The sequence below is a fragment of the Limanda limanda genome, chromosome 12 (assembly GCF_963576545.1).
Source record: "Limanda limanda chromosome 12, fLimLim1.1, whole genome shotgun sequence".
Taxonomy (NCBI): domain Eukaryota; kingdom Metazoa; phylum Chordata; class Actinopteri; order Pleuronectiformes; family Pleuronectidae; genus Limanda; species Limanda limanda.
Genome location: NC_083647.1, coordinates 9,966,846 through 9,982,343, shown reverse-complemented (window position 1 = coordinate 9,982,343; position 15,498 = coordinate 9,966,846). Strand labels below are relative to the sequence as shown.

The following is a 15,498-nucleotide window of genomic DNA, read 5'->3' as shown; positions in this document are numbered from 1 at the left end:
CATAAATACTTACAGGAAGTAGCTGAGGCCATGCCTGTGGTCTGTGCTGCCTGCATAAAACCTGCACAACAGAACAGCACGTGTAAGCTTGTAAATTTCTCTGGATCGAATCTTCATATGACACATGAGTTTGTGCTATTTACCTGGCGGAGGCTGTGCAGCATTAAAGCCAGCTCGTAAGAAGGGTGGTGGAGGCCCATAGCCAGGAGGGGGTATACCCATAGGGAAGCTGGGGGGTACCAAACTCACGGGACTGGGAACCGCCTGGGGAACTGGCAGCTGGAGGACATATGTGACACACAAGACACATGTGAGTTAATAGTGTAATGGCTTATTCATGGGAAATAGTAAAAGTAACTGGCAGAGCTTCCATTTACCGATTATAATAGATTATTTAAATAGTTGGCAACTAATTTAGTCATTGATTAGCAAACATTCCGGCAAAATGCATTATGGAAAATGTCATTTGTTTTTCAACGCAATTGGATTGAAATTCAAATGAAACTCAAATTTAACTCCATTTAAAAAACATTATCATAATGAAGTTTGAATGAATCTAAACAGTGCGTCTCTCCCTGTACTCTTTACATTTTCCCCACAGATGAAAACAGACGCTCTTCAGTACCTGTACTGGCATCATGGTGACCTGCTGGTTGTATGCCTCAGCCTGAGAGTTGTATGCCTCGGCCTGAGAGTTGTATGACTCAGCCTGAGAGTTCGATACAGGTGTCGTCTCGGCGACCACTTGCTGACTCGTAACTTCCTTCACTGGCTCAGCATTCTTTGCTGTTTCCCACTCTGCCGAAACAGACAAATCAAAGACACATTTTTAGATGAGGTGAGTTTAGATGAGGGACTTTAACTCTAGTTTACACACTAAATCTTCGTCTTCATCTTCTTATCAAGGTGGGGGGGTTCCCAATGGAGTTACTTAAAGGAGTTTGTGTATTACCATAACAAAACAAACTGAGGGAAATGAATAGAAAACAAATCCAGTTATGTGATCAAATGCCAACATCTGTGTACAAACCCTGCCTGTGCTATTTACATCTAAACAATCATCGCTACAGAGTCAACAGACGTAGTGTTTGTGTATTTGTTCAAAGGAAGATGTTATCTTGTATAAATGTTTCTTTTCACCATCATTGACGGTCTCCTGGTCAATGATTCCTCCTTCAGCAAAGTCGTCTAGATCATCCAGCTTCACCTTCTCCCAGGGTATGTAGGTGACCCCCAGATCAACGTCCCAAAACTGCTTGTACTCCTGCTTTACCCCTTTGTTCAGAGCCCACGCAATCTGGATCGGACACACATGAAGGTCAGGAGACAGCATTTTTTAATTTCGGGGAGCATACAAGAGTCCATGTGCCTGGGAAGCTTAAACCGTCTCTGAGGATACAGCATTAAAAGGTCAACGGAAAATTACATTAGAGGAAACCACAAGGAGAAGGAGACTATAATAAATGAAATTCTAAAGGTAATGTGCACCTTGATGACCTTGGAGCCGATCTTAAAGGAGCCGGTGCTGAGCTTCTGGCGGGCGCGGAATGCGTCCTGTCTGTGGACCATACATATGTAGGCACAGCCTCTGGGAGGGATCATCTGCAAAGACACACAGATTACATTAAATAGGAGAAGGGAACGTCATCACCATGTAACAAGGAATTACTATGACTGTGTGATTAATGGAAATGCGTATACGAGAAGGGAGAGGGAGTTGGATAGAGTATGAATAAAGTAGAAAGACATGATAACTATGGAGGACAGTGGTAGGAAAACGACAGCAGCTTAAGGTCACAATGTGGTGATGAAGGACTGTGGCTCGTTTACCAGTTTTCATGTTAAGATTCTTGTGATAAAAGGGCTGGCTGACATGCTGTAACTAAATGAGAGGCTCAGCAGCAGGAGAAGTCTACTTACATTTATAGACTCAATCTGGCCAAATTCTTCAAACAGATTGGTGAGGTCTTGCTGAGTGGCCTTTTTGTCCACCTGGCCCACCCACAGAGTCGTGCTGCAAACTAGGCAAGAGAATGAAAACATATTACTCGTAATAAAACCCACTGGCAGGAAGTAAAAAATCTAAATCAACCAAGACTTCCATTTACCACTTAGTGTCTTGGAACGTATGGGAGGCAGTCCTTTCTTCTGCCGCTCCTTCTCTCGTTCCCGGGCGCGTCTCTCGCTCGAGTAAGAACGTGATGACTTCCTCTTGCGGTCTCTGGAGCGTGAGCGTGAGCGCTTGCGGTGCTTACGTTTCCGTGAGCCAGAACGGGACCTAGATCGCCTCCTCTTGGGAGACCTACAGAGGGGACACCAGCATTTAGAGATACTTCCCAGACTGTGACTGTTTAGACATGATGATTGCAAAACCAGAGGTGAGCTATTTATGCGCATAAACACCCATTTACCCAGCTCATGTTATTTAACCTTCGTCCAGTTAAAAAATTGTAATTAAAGGACTAAATTGAGCTCCTATTACAAGCTTGTGTGAGCATAATCCCTGCCCAAACTCACTTATTTATTTGAAAATACAGTCAGGCCAATACTTTTTGAAGATAACAACACACAGAACTTCACAAAATCCATCTTGGTGCACACATCTGTGCCTGATAAATAAATATGAAATATGAAAATATTATTAATAAAAACACATAAATGTATCTATAGAGTGGGTTCGCAGAGAAAACACAGGTAAGTGTCTTCTGAGGTAAGACGCAAAAGAAGCCTCTGTATCAACCCAGCTCTTAACAGTTATCATGTAACAATACTGACTCATCTGACCTTCAGGGCAACACAATCAGTTCTGTTCTATCAAGACTAAAGGATCTCCGCTTCTTTCTCCATTAATATTCCAGGCACATTGAGTAAATTCAACTACAAAATTAGATTTCTGAAATAAGTGGGCCTGACCTAGAGCGTGACCTTGAGCGTGTTCTGGAGCGTGTTACAGCTTTCTTCTCCTCCGCATCAAAGCTCTCCTCCTCCATTCCATCTGGGCCCTCGTCAAGGTCCATGTCCATGTCCTTAAAAGAAAAATAATATTTCAGCACCTCTCTACACAACAATGCAAAGTAAAACAGAAAACTGCAGTAATTATCAGATCAGGGCCAATAGCTAAATAAACACTGCTTTGTGAGGTCCTTGTGCTACACTCACCTGCTGCTGGTTGTCCATGGAGTCGTCCATCTTGTTCTCGGAATCAGGAAGCTGTTGCTGGCTGTTGCTTTGAGCAGTCCCAGCAGAGTTCTCCTGCCCAAATATTGAATCCTGCCCTTCTATGTTCATGGCCTAGAAGAAGAACAGGTGCAGGATATTTATTAGTATCTAAATGGGTGAGATTCTGTACTTTAACTGGTTAGAATGAGAACTTGTATCTGCCATTGGAGTAGGTGTGCACAGATACTCAAACTGGGCAATCAGACTTTATAAATGTTTGCATTTCATGCCTATATATTATTGCCAGTCACCTTTAATGTCAAATACAGCATAATTTGTATGTGAGCACCCACAAACTAGAGGTGGAGACATGTCTGCAATGCGGACGTGGACAGAATCGAAGTTTTCCGCTACGTTAATTTATTTAGCGATGTCCCACCGCGGCATAATAATCATCCAAGTATTAATAGATCAATATCAAAGAGAAAATATTGCCCAGGCCGTCTACACAGAATGATGAACTTTGAGAAACTAGGGTTGGGAACAAAAGCAGTATGAGGGTGAGTGTGTGTCTTTCAGATCTACCTTCTGCTGGTGCTCCATAAGCTGCTTTTGAAACTGCTCCAGGTTCTGTTGTTGCAGTTGCTCCGCCAACTGGTGAAAGAGGGAGCTGTTCATCGGCTCGGACACCATAGGTCTGGAAGTGTTCAGCAGCTCGAATTAGATATTAAAACTTGGCAGATGCAGTTGAAACAGTGCAGGGGCATGAATCTGATGTTAGTTTTAATGCTAGACATAAAAAAAAGTAATATTAAAACACACTGAACTCACAGTTGAGATGATGAGGAGTCCTTTTTAGATTCCTCGCCACGCTCAGAATCATTCCCAAAGTCAAATGGACCCAAAAGTTTCTGCAGCGAAGACAAAACATAATTAAATGAGGCTTTAGATGTTGTAAGACATAAGAAATCGTCAGCGGGTGACTCCAGCCTTACTTTATTAAAGGAGGAGACCCTCTGCTCCAGGGGGTTGAGGCTGTTGGCAGTAGCCGCCGCAGTGAGTTGTGCAGTCAGAGCTTGCAACTGCACCACGAGGCCGGCGTCCAAGGCCTGCAGCAGGGACGGCTGGGGTTTCTGTTGCTGCATCTGCAGACTCTGCACCAACTGCTGCAGCTACATGTGATAATACAGAGTGTTACAGTGTGAAATATTTGACCACTAACAGAGGCAACACAGAAGCTTAAGGATGAAGAGTGAGACACAGATCTTATTTAGCCCTAATCAAAACCCTTAACTGAAGTAGTTTAATTACGAAGACACTGAGTGGACATGCACACTAACCTGTTGTCCCTGGGGACTCTGTAGGATCTGTGCCACAGCAGCCACAGTGTCTGTGTTGTTGATCTGAGAGGCCCAGTCTGGCAGACCCTGGACTAAGTTGGCTGGGGTTGCCGGGGTAGCTGGGGTGCCTGGATGCACAGAGACACAGATGTTGAAATTTAAAGCACGATGTCAAACAAATGATCTGACCACAGCATCCGAGGGCATGTGAGCTCTGACTGACCAGGTGTAGTGTTATTGACCGCGGCAGCGCTGCTCGACATGACAGGGGTGACACTCGGCGGAGCAATCCCTGCTGCCATGTCCAATAGAGGCTGGATGATGTCACTCTTGAAGACAGCATTCTTTTGCCAAAGGTTGAGCACTCGCACAATTTTACTCTGGGAAACAACAACACAGACGACAAATTAAAACAGTGAAATGTGAGAAAAGTTGACAAGGACAAAGACACCCTGAGGGAAGGACAAAGACAAACTTAAACACATTAGATAAATTAGTGACGTAAATGTGGCAAACACGCAACCACTGTAGTAAAAATGCAATGAAATGAATCCATCGCTATACTCTGATCTACTCATCAAATCACCTGTTCCTGTACAAGTGATGCATGCTATATATCAAATGTCTAATATCGACTCATTAAACCATGACAAGCCACAAAAATGAAAAGCCACAGAGAGGAACACAGAAGCAATTAAATGTGCCTGACCTTATCATCTGAAGGGCAGCGGTAGAGGTGCTGGAACGTAGGGATGATATTCTTGCTGAAGCGTGGGGCAAAAACATCCTTCTCCGTGCCAAACTGGTGTCGTGACTGCCTGACGATGGAGTCGATGACGTACAGCCCCGGAACCTTGTATTCTGGTTTGCACTGTGATACAGAAACAGACAGCGGGTGTTAGGGTATTATAAAAACTGTGAATTAATCTATGATTTTACCAACTGGAACATTTTATGCAATACTAAATGTAACTAGTATTCCATTTCATGCAACTTTGATTAGAAAATACTGACATTAATACAGAACCAATTTTATAAATATTCCTCATCATCACACGTGACAAATGTTAGAGCAGATGTCCTTAAAATGATGTGCAATATTTATGCTTTAGCTCGTGTTTTTGTTAGTTTTTTTTCAGGTTAAAAATATAACTCACCTTTTGTACGAACTTTTCTACACTCTGGACAACGTGTTTGTAGAACTGAAAGAGAAGCAGAGGAAACGTAAATATTTTTAAATTAATTGAATTGCCATATCTCTAGGGAAAAGCCAAATTTACGGCAATGTTATAGGTAACGTTTAAAAAGCAGCAGCACAAAAGAAAAGAGAGAGATGAAACATGACCGGGCTGTGTTCTGAATTTTCTTCTTAACCTTTCTTTTTTCGTTGGAACATTTCTCCACCATCTGTTCTCTACAACCCCTCCAAACACCCCCACCATGCACTGACAGTGAAGACCCAGGGAGAAGTGATGAAACTTGAGTTGTCTACTGGCTGCTCCGTTTATGAAACAATGTGCAAGAAAGTGAAAACAGCAGTAATATCGATTGATTCTCTCAAGTCTTCCTTCCTCGTTAGAGTGCCGCTGAAATGACTTATCAGTTATGACTGACTGTCGTTAAAGGTGTAGGAAAATTGTCATTTTGTAAGGAGAAACTAAGAAAAGGGTCAAGAGTCCATACTATTCAGTGGTGAGTTTTTTTTTAAATTAACAATTTCACATTTCACTCGTATCTATGCAAGCAAGACAAGTAAACTAACTAAAATAAATGTTTTATTCTAAAGCACTTCAGGAGTGCAACCTGTGTGCTTAAGATAAACGGAACGATAAAAGGTATCTCAATTCAATACCCTTCACAAATTATCAATTTCCATATGTTGTTCATGATAGAGCCTGGCTAGAATCGCCGGTCCATTTGGTCTGTAGTTGTAAAGGACTGTTACGAAATAAAAGGCAACCTGCCAGCAGAGGGGCGAGTAGACAGCTATTACATGACAGCTGTCGATTTGGGAAGTTCCAGTTCAACTGATGCAACTGGAACTAAGCATTTATTATTTATGACTGTTTGGGTGGCGCATTTATAATACACCAACCAAAACAGTAGAAAAGTATAATAACCTACTTAAAATGTGGTATACTGTTGTTGTGAGAAGAGAAAAGTTGGATACAGCAAAAATATAGTTATTATTGAGCGGTTTTCAACGACCTGGAGGATGAAAACCTCTGATTTAATCTATAAACTTGTGCAGACTCAAGAGTGTACAGTTCTATAAATGTATTAGAACCATTACAATACTATATCAAGGAAGGACAAGACATTTTTGTCGTTTGTATGACTTAAGGATTTGTTTGACTACTAAATATAAATTGCATTGCTGCCTCTATTTACTAACTTCACACACTAAAGGAAAACCAACCAAAGTCTATAAAGACTTGTTATATAATCACATAATGTAAATTCCTATTATGTATAATGGATACCAATAAATCCAGTCCAGTGATCTCCCCATCACTGGCTGTCTACACAAGATCAACAGCACAACTACTTTTTGTGAGATTGATTGAAACCATTCCTCACGGAGAGGCTGAAGTTTTCCACAGCATCAACTTGACTGCTGAATACAGTCTGTGCCCCTGCTATTAATATTCCATCTTTAAGCAAATGACAATTTACAACACTAACATTAACTTTATGCAAAGTCCATCAGTGAGCAACGCTTAGAGCGCTGAAGATAGACACTTTATTGGACTTGCTGAGGCCATAAATCTGCCATGTTGGATCATAAACTATGTATGGTGATGTACCACAGTAGTGAAATTCACGCCTCAGTGGTGGATGACAAATGCCTCGACACTGGCACTGAAACCGAAAGGCTTTCACATTTACTCTCTTAATGTTACAGGGGCAAAAAATACTTTCCCTCAAGGACTTTGAACACAATGGCTGCAGCAGATAAATCTGGATACAAGGAAATACAAAAATGTATCTTTAGTGCACAAAGTTTAAACTGACCAGTAAACATTTATGAAAATTGTCAATTTCTTCATTCATCCAGGAGATGGAGTCAAAGTACAAGCAACTGACCGGATATGGTTTAAGATTCTTAATATCAGGTAGCAAATAGAGGAATATGGTCACTTCGGAGAAATAACCTACAGGCACAGTCAAAACTTAATAATAGGATTAGAATATAAAGCAGTGAGTTCAATTTAAGTTCACTGGTATTTTGAGAATGTTTTTCCTTGTGTAACTATGCATACTCAAGGATAACGTTGGCAGATGTTTCGGGAAACAAAACACTGGTGACAGACAGAGTTATGAATAAACTTCAAAATTAGTGAGAAGTTTCAAGATTTATAAATAATGGACTGTGGTTAATTACACAATTTATAAAATCAAATGTTAACTCTGATGTTTATAAAGAGAATTTAGCTACTTAGTTAGCTATTACCTCCATCAGACAATTATTTTGTACTGTGTTAGCTTTCAATTAAAAAACTAGATTCATTAGGACCCAACATATCCCCAAGCAAACTCAAAACATCAGAAGAGAACCCTTCACTACAGGATAAACATGTTTGTGAAGCTGCATGAAAAACTAGCCAGTTATCATTGAAAAGAGTAGCAGCAGCATTCCTAAAGCCTGAAATGCTGCCAGTCACATATACAACGACAGACTGAACTTAACTTGTCAAACTTCACTAAAGTCGATTTCAACATTTTTCATTGCCACATCTGCCACAAGGTCAGAAACACAAGCAAGTCTATGACGTACAAGTTGAGAAATGCACAGTTGTCAACTGCCCAGCTCCTACTTTATCTGTTGTTGCCCAGAATATCTTAGATAGCAGACTGGACCTCACACAGCTAACAGCATTTACAAACATGGGTTAATGATTAACAAGGGTTAAATTAGTTAAAACTAGCCAGCTGATTGATATGGGTGCAATCATATTTATCATGTTTCTAATGGTCAGAATAATCTAAACCGTTATTGTTGGATTTTTTTTTTTGTTTGTTTCAAGTTACTCAGGAGGTGGGTGTAGTGTTAAGCCGTGCCAGCACACTACCACAGAGAAGTAGTAGTGTCAAAGAAGGTCCTGTATTCAACTTGTACTTTAATGTGTGTCTGTCTGTATATTGCTCTTAAAACAAATTTGTACAATTTGAGCATTGAAATCAATTAACAGTCTCAATTGATGATAATCGTATCTCTAAGAAAGACAAAGATCACAACCCAGTTTAGATAATGCATCACCTGGGTAAGGTGCAGACTGTTTAAACCAAAGAAAAGCAAATTAAGCTGCTGTGCCTGTGTGCTGTATTTATAGGCAGGGTGCATCCAACTGTTTATCTACAACGTTTGAGAAGAGAAAATATGTGAATTATTATATTGTTTTGTTTTTTTTACGTATATTTGGTAAATAACAAGCTATAATATACAATTGATACAGAGACACCAGGTTAAAACTTGGTATACACACCAAGTAACAGAATGGATAATAAAATTGGCCTTATTTAGCAACACAAAAAAACACAAACAAAATATTGTCAATATTTTTAGGAAATCTGCAGAGCTTTCTCTCATGGAACAGGATCAAACCAATATTTTGGTATTTGATGATAAATGTCTATTACGTGATAATACATTAATATAAATATGGTTAAACCGCAAGAAAAGTAAATTAAAAAAAAAATTGAGCCTGAAAATACCTCTGAAAAGATTTCCAGCATGCTGAGTTTGAATGACATCCAACGGTGAGATTCTCAAGCGTCAAATATTCAACAAGTTCAGCTCCAAGAATAAGAGCAACTTTTTAACATTTACGTGTATTTAAAAAATGCCCGTAACAATAGCATTGTTCAGCAACACCATAACCCTTAAAAACCCTTTGCTAACTTAAGCTTGTATTTAGGTGCATTAAAAAGGAAAAAGACAATAGTCCAGATACTGGTGGGACCCCTTTTCACCAACAAAAGTGTGATTCTCCTTTATCTTAAACTTGTACTAATTTGTGAGGATATTATTTAATGTGAAACCAAAAAATGGCGAAGCTGGAGTTTTTAAAATGACAAATGACATTGGATTTGAAAGCACTTCAACATAAAATGGTCAGTCAATCCATAAATCCTTTGAAACAAAGTAAGCACAGGGAAGGTGAACTTATGTCAAGATGCACTGGTGACTGGGAAAAAAGTTCAAAGTTTGGTAATAATCAAGCCTGCATAAAGAATTGTGATATTGGTAACATTACATTGAATATAAAGTTTGTTTTCGTCACTTAGCACCCAGGGCCAGGATGTGACAGTACATTCACACTGAACGGAGTACTTCCAGCCTCAGTTTAGTCAGTAGTTGATCTAGATTCACAAGTGACGGACTTCTTCATGTTCACCATGTTGTGATAATGTAGGGTCTTTTTCTCCATTCTAAACGCACTTCTGTTGATATGAACTAGAAATCTAATAAACCACAAAAAAGCATATATTCTACAGTATGAAAACTGATGGACACACTTAGCACCACTGAGACACAACAGAGACAAGTCGCCAAAGCGTGTCAAAAATTTACATCTAGGCCATCAGAGACCGCTGTAAACTAGGTGAAGCTGACTTCACATGGAACAGAAGCACATCACTGTAGGAACCTGAAGAGAAAAACATGTCTCTAGGTTTACTGGAGGATCGTAAACAACAACAAGGTTCATACCGCAGTGATACTGGCAATGAAGGCTATAATGTAAGGTGTTCCCACGCTTTTGACGACTTGTATTGTGCAACACACCTGACTAATCGATAACTGAATAAGTTTCCATCTATTTTATAATCAATTAAATTGACAAGTTGTCACAGCCCTAGTTTTGAGGTGTAAACGTAACATGTTCACACACTTTTAAAGACTGTCGCTTCCGACTAAATGAGAAAGAGGAGATGGTCAAGAGACATATAAGCTGAATGAAGAGAGGGAGCGATGAAAACAAACACAAAGCAGTGTAACAAAAACACAAAACATACTTTTCTGGTTGTTTCACAGCAGTTATGTTCTAAGGCACAACAACAAGCTGGAAGATGTTGCAATACTATGTTTTGTGTGAATACAGACATGGATTCAGCTCAGTGCAGATTCTCTACTGAGTGACAGAGACTGTGTGAGAGACAGATACAGACACATTCCTTTTAACTCTTCTTAACCAAGTTTGCCGATCCCAAATTTACTTTGCTTTATCTACGTATTAATTTTTTTATATTATATATTTATATATATATAACATCATTCTGTTTTAACTACTCAACTTTTCAACATCTGTAATTACATAGTAAGATTCAAACCACTTTTGTTATTTGTATGTGGGATTGCACATTATAGATATATTATATCTTTAATTGGAGTTCAAGAAATCTTTGATGGGCCTCAATTTAAGATGCCTTAGATTAAGTTTGAACTTCGGAGAATTGTGTAATAATGAACTTGAATAGTCAGAATTAAATTGCAGATATCTGAATCTGGAATTATATTAAAGCTACAGATGTCTGTAATACATACACAACAGCATTTTACAAGAAGATGAAGTTGCAGGAATACGGATAAGGACAAACAATATCCCACTAAAGATGTTTTCAGACAAGTCTGCCTTTCACAAACGCACAACACTGTGGGAGGTTCTCTGCACAACAAGTTTACAACAGCAACAAATCCTCTGCATTATTCAGGCCAGAAGTGGAGCAGCCAGGTGCAGCAGACAGAGGCAGGAAGTGACATTAACTCCACTACGTAGATCACGTGATTTGTTTACAGCACCCCGACACAATCGTCAACTCCTATCACCACAAACTCTCTTGACATCTTCGTCTGTGTCTTCTACATGTAAGACAACGCTTTGTCACCAGGAGATAGTGAAAGGTTTGTTTTCCCGTCGTATTTTTATTTTTGCATCTGTCGCACGTTAGAAGCATCATCAACCGCACCCACTCGCTCGCTAACGGTGAATCCAGCGAGGATCCTCTGCTGTGTTCACACATCAACCTCCTCTGGATTTCTACGGACTTTATACTAGGAGGTCAGGTGGATAAAGTCCTTAGTAGGGGTGTCACAATACCAAAAAAATGCCAATTTCGATACCACGGTAAAAAAAAAAAAGGATTTTCTAAGATTCCAAAAGTGCATTCTTTGGATGTTGTTAATGTCATATACGGTAGTTTAATGTGCTTGCGCATATACTGTGGGTTATAGGGTAGTTGTGGACGCATGTGAGTGACGCATTGTTGTGAGACACGTTATCCATTAAATGATAACGCCACAGTAATCTGCCTAAAACACAAAGTATTCCTATACACAACTCTTTGAGCCTTTTTATCATCAAGTCGAGGTGGGGCGATCGCTGCAGCCCCAGTTGCCGTCTTGGTTTTCTGAATGTAAACGTATATTGGCGCTTCAAAAAAATGGGCATCGTCTGTGTTTTGTTATTTTAGTATCGAAAGGTATCGTAAGTATCGGTTCTCGTGACATCCCTAGTCCTTAGTATGGCAGGTTAAGATTCCTCCTGAAATACAGCCATGTATTAGCTGCCCCTCCAATGGCTAGGTCCTTTCCAACTTAACCATTATTTTAAGTATTGGTAGTCAAGTTGTTAAAAACATCTTGAAATACATTTACTTTTCCCAATGTTTAAATAATTGTTAAATTATTAAAAAAAAACCTCTTTCATCAATTCAATCACTTAATTTAAATGGTTGGCATAGTGTTATTATGCATCCACATGAAGCTGTTAATATCATAGTCTTTCATCTGATGAAATACTAGTGCACTTCTCCTTCTGTTTGTGCATGTAGCTCCAAGCCAGCCATTCAAACTCTTGTCTAATACGGTTGAGAACAAAACAAGCAACAGACCATGTTGCAAACTGCAGTTCAGCCATTGAGATTAATATTGCAACTATGCAGTACATATTCAACATGTCTTAATCGGAGAATGCCTTATTTGAAACACAGCCATTCATTGAAAGTGATTTACTCTTAAAAGATGACTAATACTCAAAGATTCTGCAACTACAATGTATAAAAAACACCATAAAATGATATCCATACTGAATATGCTGTATTAAATCCTAAATTTGTCAAGTAAATAGTGGAATATCAGTTTGAATGTAAACGCACCAACTGAGACACCTCACTGGAATTGGTCCTAACACAATAACCGTCAACTCAGCTAAAATAAGTGAGAAAGCATGTATGCTTTTTACTCGTTCTACTATATATAGAACCAACATTCTACAGACTAGTCACAGACATCTAGGGGTGCAACGATTAGTCGACGTCGTCGACAAAAATCGATGACCAAAATAGTCGCCGACGAATTTACCCGTCGATGATTCGTTGGTGACGTCATAGCGCGTGTTTCTCGTGCCGCGCAGCGGAACTAAACGGCATTTTACCGGAGGTGCTGATGGAAGTACCTGAGGAGTGAGCCATCTCGCTTCCTTCCTATCTCTGAAAGTCGCGCATGTGCAATAGCGACGAAACATGGACCTATGTCGGCGTCCGCTGCCGCGCGCAGTCGCGCACCAGGAAGTCAAAAGTTCGGGAGAACTTCACTCTTAACATGGCCCGAGAAAATCTACCTGCAGTATTTGTGCGGCGGACCTGCTCTCCAGGGAAGCAGGACACGCGCATGTGAGGAGGAGTCACGTGTGACATCGTAACGGAGACGATGCGGACTCGCCTCTGTCAGATGTTATATATACACACGTATATATCTGCGCGCAGGATTCTAGCATCCATTACAAAAATATGGTTTAAACTTTTTATTAACGAGTTTAAAAGCGTTATGTTATCCTATTGCCTGACAAACGTCTTGTTTTAATCACAATTATTTAGTCAGAAGAAGACTGTAGTTTCGTTTGTTGATGTTTTTATTGCTGCTACTTTCCCTGTCATTTTTGTTAACAGGAAAAATGAATACTTGATTTTTAATTTATTTGTTTTATTAGCACTTTGCCTGTTTTTGCTTTTAAATGGACAAAAACTTGATTTGTCTTTGCTTTTGTGTCAACAGTGCCCTTATATGAAACAAAGTTTATTAAAAGACATTTTTTTTAATGAAGTATCAATATTTATTGCCTTTATTTTCAGTAATCACATGCCTCGAACAACCTCAAGCTAAATTTAAAAGCTGCTTGCTAAATAAGAGCAATTGAGAATTTGTGTCATTCATAATCCGATTAGTCGATTAATCGTTTCAATAATCGACTATCAGAATAGTCGTTAGTTGCAGCCCTACAGACATCACATGTAGACTAGCGAATGACTGATACCAAATTTATCACACATCAGAACAAAGGAAAGCTTTGTTCCAAAATCTAAAAATATACTTAAAGGAAAAAAGAGGAAATAAAGGTCTAATACAATCCTTGCTCTTTCTTCTTTTTTTGTCAAATCTCTGGACATATTTTTTTATTCTAAATTGTGCTAAGTTCCCTGCCCAGAGTAGAGGAGTGCGATATGACGATATTAGATCATGAACTGTCCTTAGGATCTGCAGTGATAGAGAGATCTTTAGATCGCCTCTGACATCAGCCAAATACACACTTATGCTTTTTTCTCCACTTTAGAGACCCACACCTGGATGAAAATTTCACTCCACCTCTAATGCTGATAATATGGTAACCTATTACACTTGTGCTCGGACCACACTGCTTGTGTGCCTGCACTGGAGCTGCTTCATGAGATTTCTGGTCTAAGATCACAGTATTTCGTAGTAAAAAACCTAACAGAAAAAAAAAATCACAAATGCTATATTAAAGGGAACTTGCAGATCTGACGTACTGCATATGGATGCTGCAAGTTTGCTCTTTATCTCAATAAAATATTAACACAATGTAGGTTAACTGAATAGACACGGTTATCCTGCAAATATCAGCTTCTATTGAAGAAAATTATCACTCGTCCCATTTCGACGACATAATGCAAACAATAGTCGGGAGGCAACTACAACACACAGACCCAAACAATACAAAGACAAACAAAATGATTTCCCGAAAAACCCCAAGTTCATAAAATGTCCTCAGTTCAATAACTTATATTGACTGTTTAACATTTACCCATAATGTGAAAGTCCAGAAACAAAAGTTTTAAGCAGGCGTATATGCTGAAAAACCGCAGACTGACAGAAACAAGAATAGCGATTCTGCTCTTTTCTACTGACTCACACTTGGAGCTGATCTTCATAGTAACCTTGTAAATTACTATTTATGTTTTTCCTTGATAAGCAGGGCCACCTTCTTCTGAAATTGACCATTTATAACCTTTAACCGACCTAAATTCGCTAATGTTCGCTAAATATTTTCCCTAATGCGTGCATTCATCAATTGTCGGGTTTCCGCTATGTTCCCTGCCGCATGTTCTCCCTCCTCCCTACTCACTCCCCCTGCCGACCTGCGCTCACTTTACCGTTCAACAATAAACACCAACACAAACAGTTCTTAAAGTTACTTTGAGTTTGTTAGATTCTGTTAGGGTTTCTGAGACACGTATTTAAACACATTGAAAAGAACGGCTGAACATTTTGTGCGCACGCAGATCAAATGCCAAACACAAAACGAGTTAACGAGACGCACACAACCAGAACGATCAGGATTCATGATCGACATCACCGATTAATAACTAAATAAATGTGATGGTCAGTTTGTGTGAAGAGCGACAGAGAGGAGCAGACACTCACTCACGCAGACAGTAGAGAAGTTTTTCCGTCCAGGGACATAAATATGAATTCAGCAGGTTGTTATAAAGATCAGTTCTACGTGTGAGTGATTAGAACAGAGCAGGGAGCAGAGTCACTTGTTGACTGGTGCAGAGTAACGCGCATCATGCGGGGGGTCAGATCACGGTCAGGAGGAGGCGTAATAGAGGTACAATTTTGAAATAATCAGGATACTGATTTGAAGTTATATTGCCCAGCTCTAAAGACACATAAAGAAAACTTCAAGTACTGGACGGGTCC

The 15,498-nt window shown here is 39.6% G+C and overlaps 1 protein-coding gene across 3 annotated transcripts in view; it reads right to left on the bottom strand.

The window, feature by feature from the left end:
* The window catches only part of scaf8 (SR-related CTD-associated factor 8), a 69,146-nt gene that overhangs the window by 47,515 nt on the left and 6,133 nt on the right, over positions 1-15,498 (bottom strand). For 2 of the 3 annotated variants that reach the window (XM_061082388.1, XM_061082387.1), the window contains exons 3-18: positions 5,657-5,701; positions 5,209-5,370; positions 4,723-4,879; positions 4,500-4,627; positions 4,155-4,331; positions 3,991-4,070; positions 3,745-3,856; positions 3,160-3,291; positions 2,914-3,026; positions 2,109-2,302; positions 1,921-2,021; positions 1,489-1,602; positions 1,141-1,297; positions 626-798; positions 144-279; positions 14-61 (exon numbers count right to left, since the gene is read on the bottom strand). In XM_061082388.1, coding sequence (XP_060938371.1) covers positions 14-61; positions 144-279; positions 626-798; positions 1,141-1,297; positions 1,489-1,602; positions 1,921-2,021; positions 2,109-2,302; positions 2,914-3,026; positions 3,160-3,291; positions 3,745-3,856; positions 3,991-4,070; positions 4,155-4,331; positions 4,500-4,627; positions 4,723-4,879; positions 5,209-5,370; positions 5,657-5,701 — 2,029 coding nt within the window. The remainder of the gene's footprint in view (positions 1-13; positions 62-143; positions 280-625; positions 799-1,140; positions 1,298-1,488; positions 1,603-1,920; positions 2,022-2,108; positions 2,303-2,913; positions 3,027-3,159; positions 3,292-3,744; positions 3,857-3,990; positions 4,071-4,154; positions 4,332-4,499; positions 4,628-4,722; positions 4,880-5,208; positions 5,371-5,656; positions 5,702-15,498) is intronic. The other variant, XM_061082389.1, reaches the window with a different exon arrangement.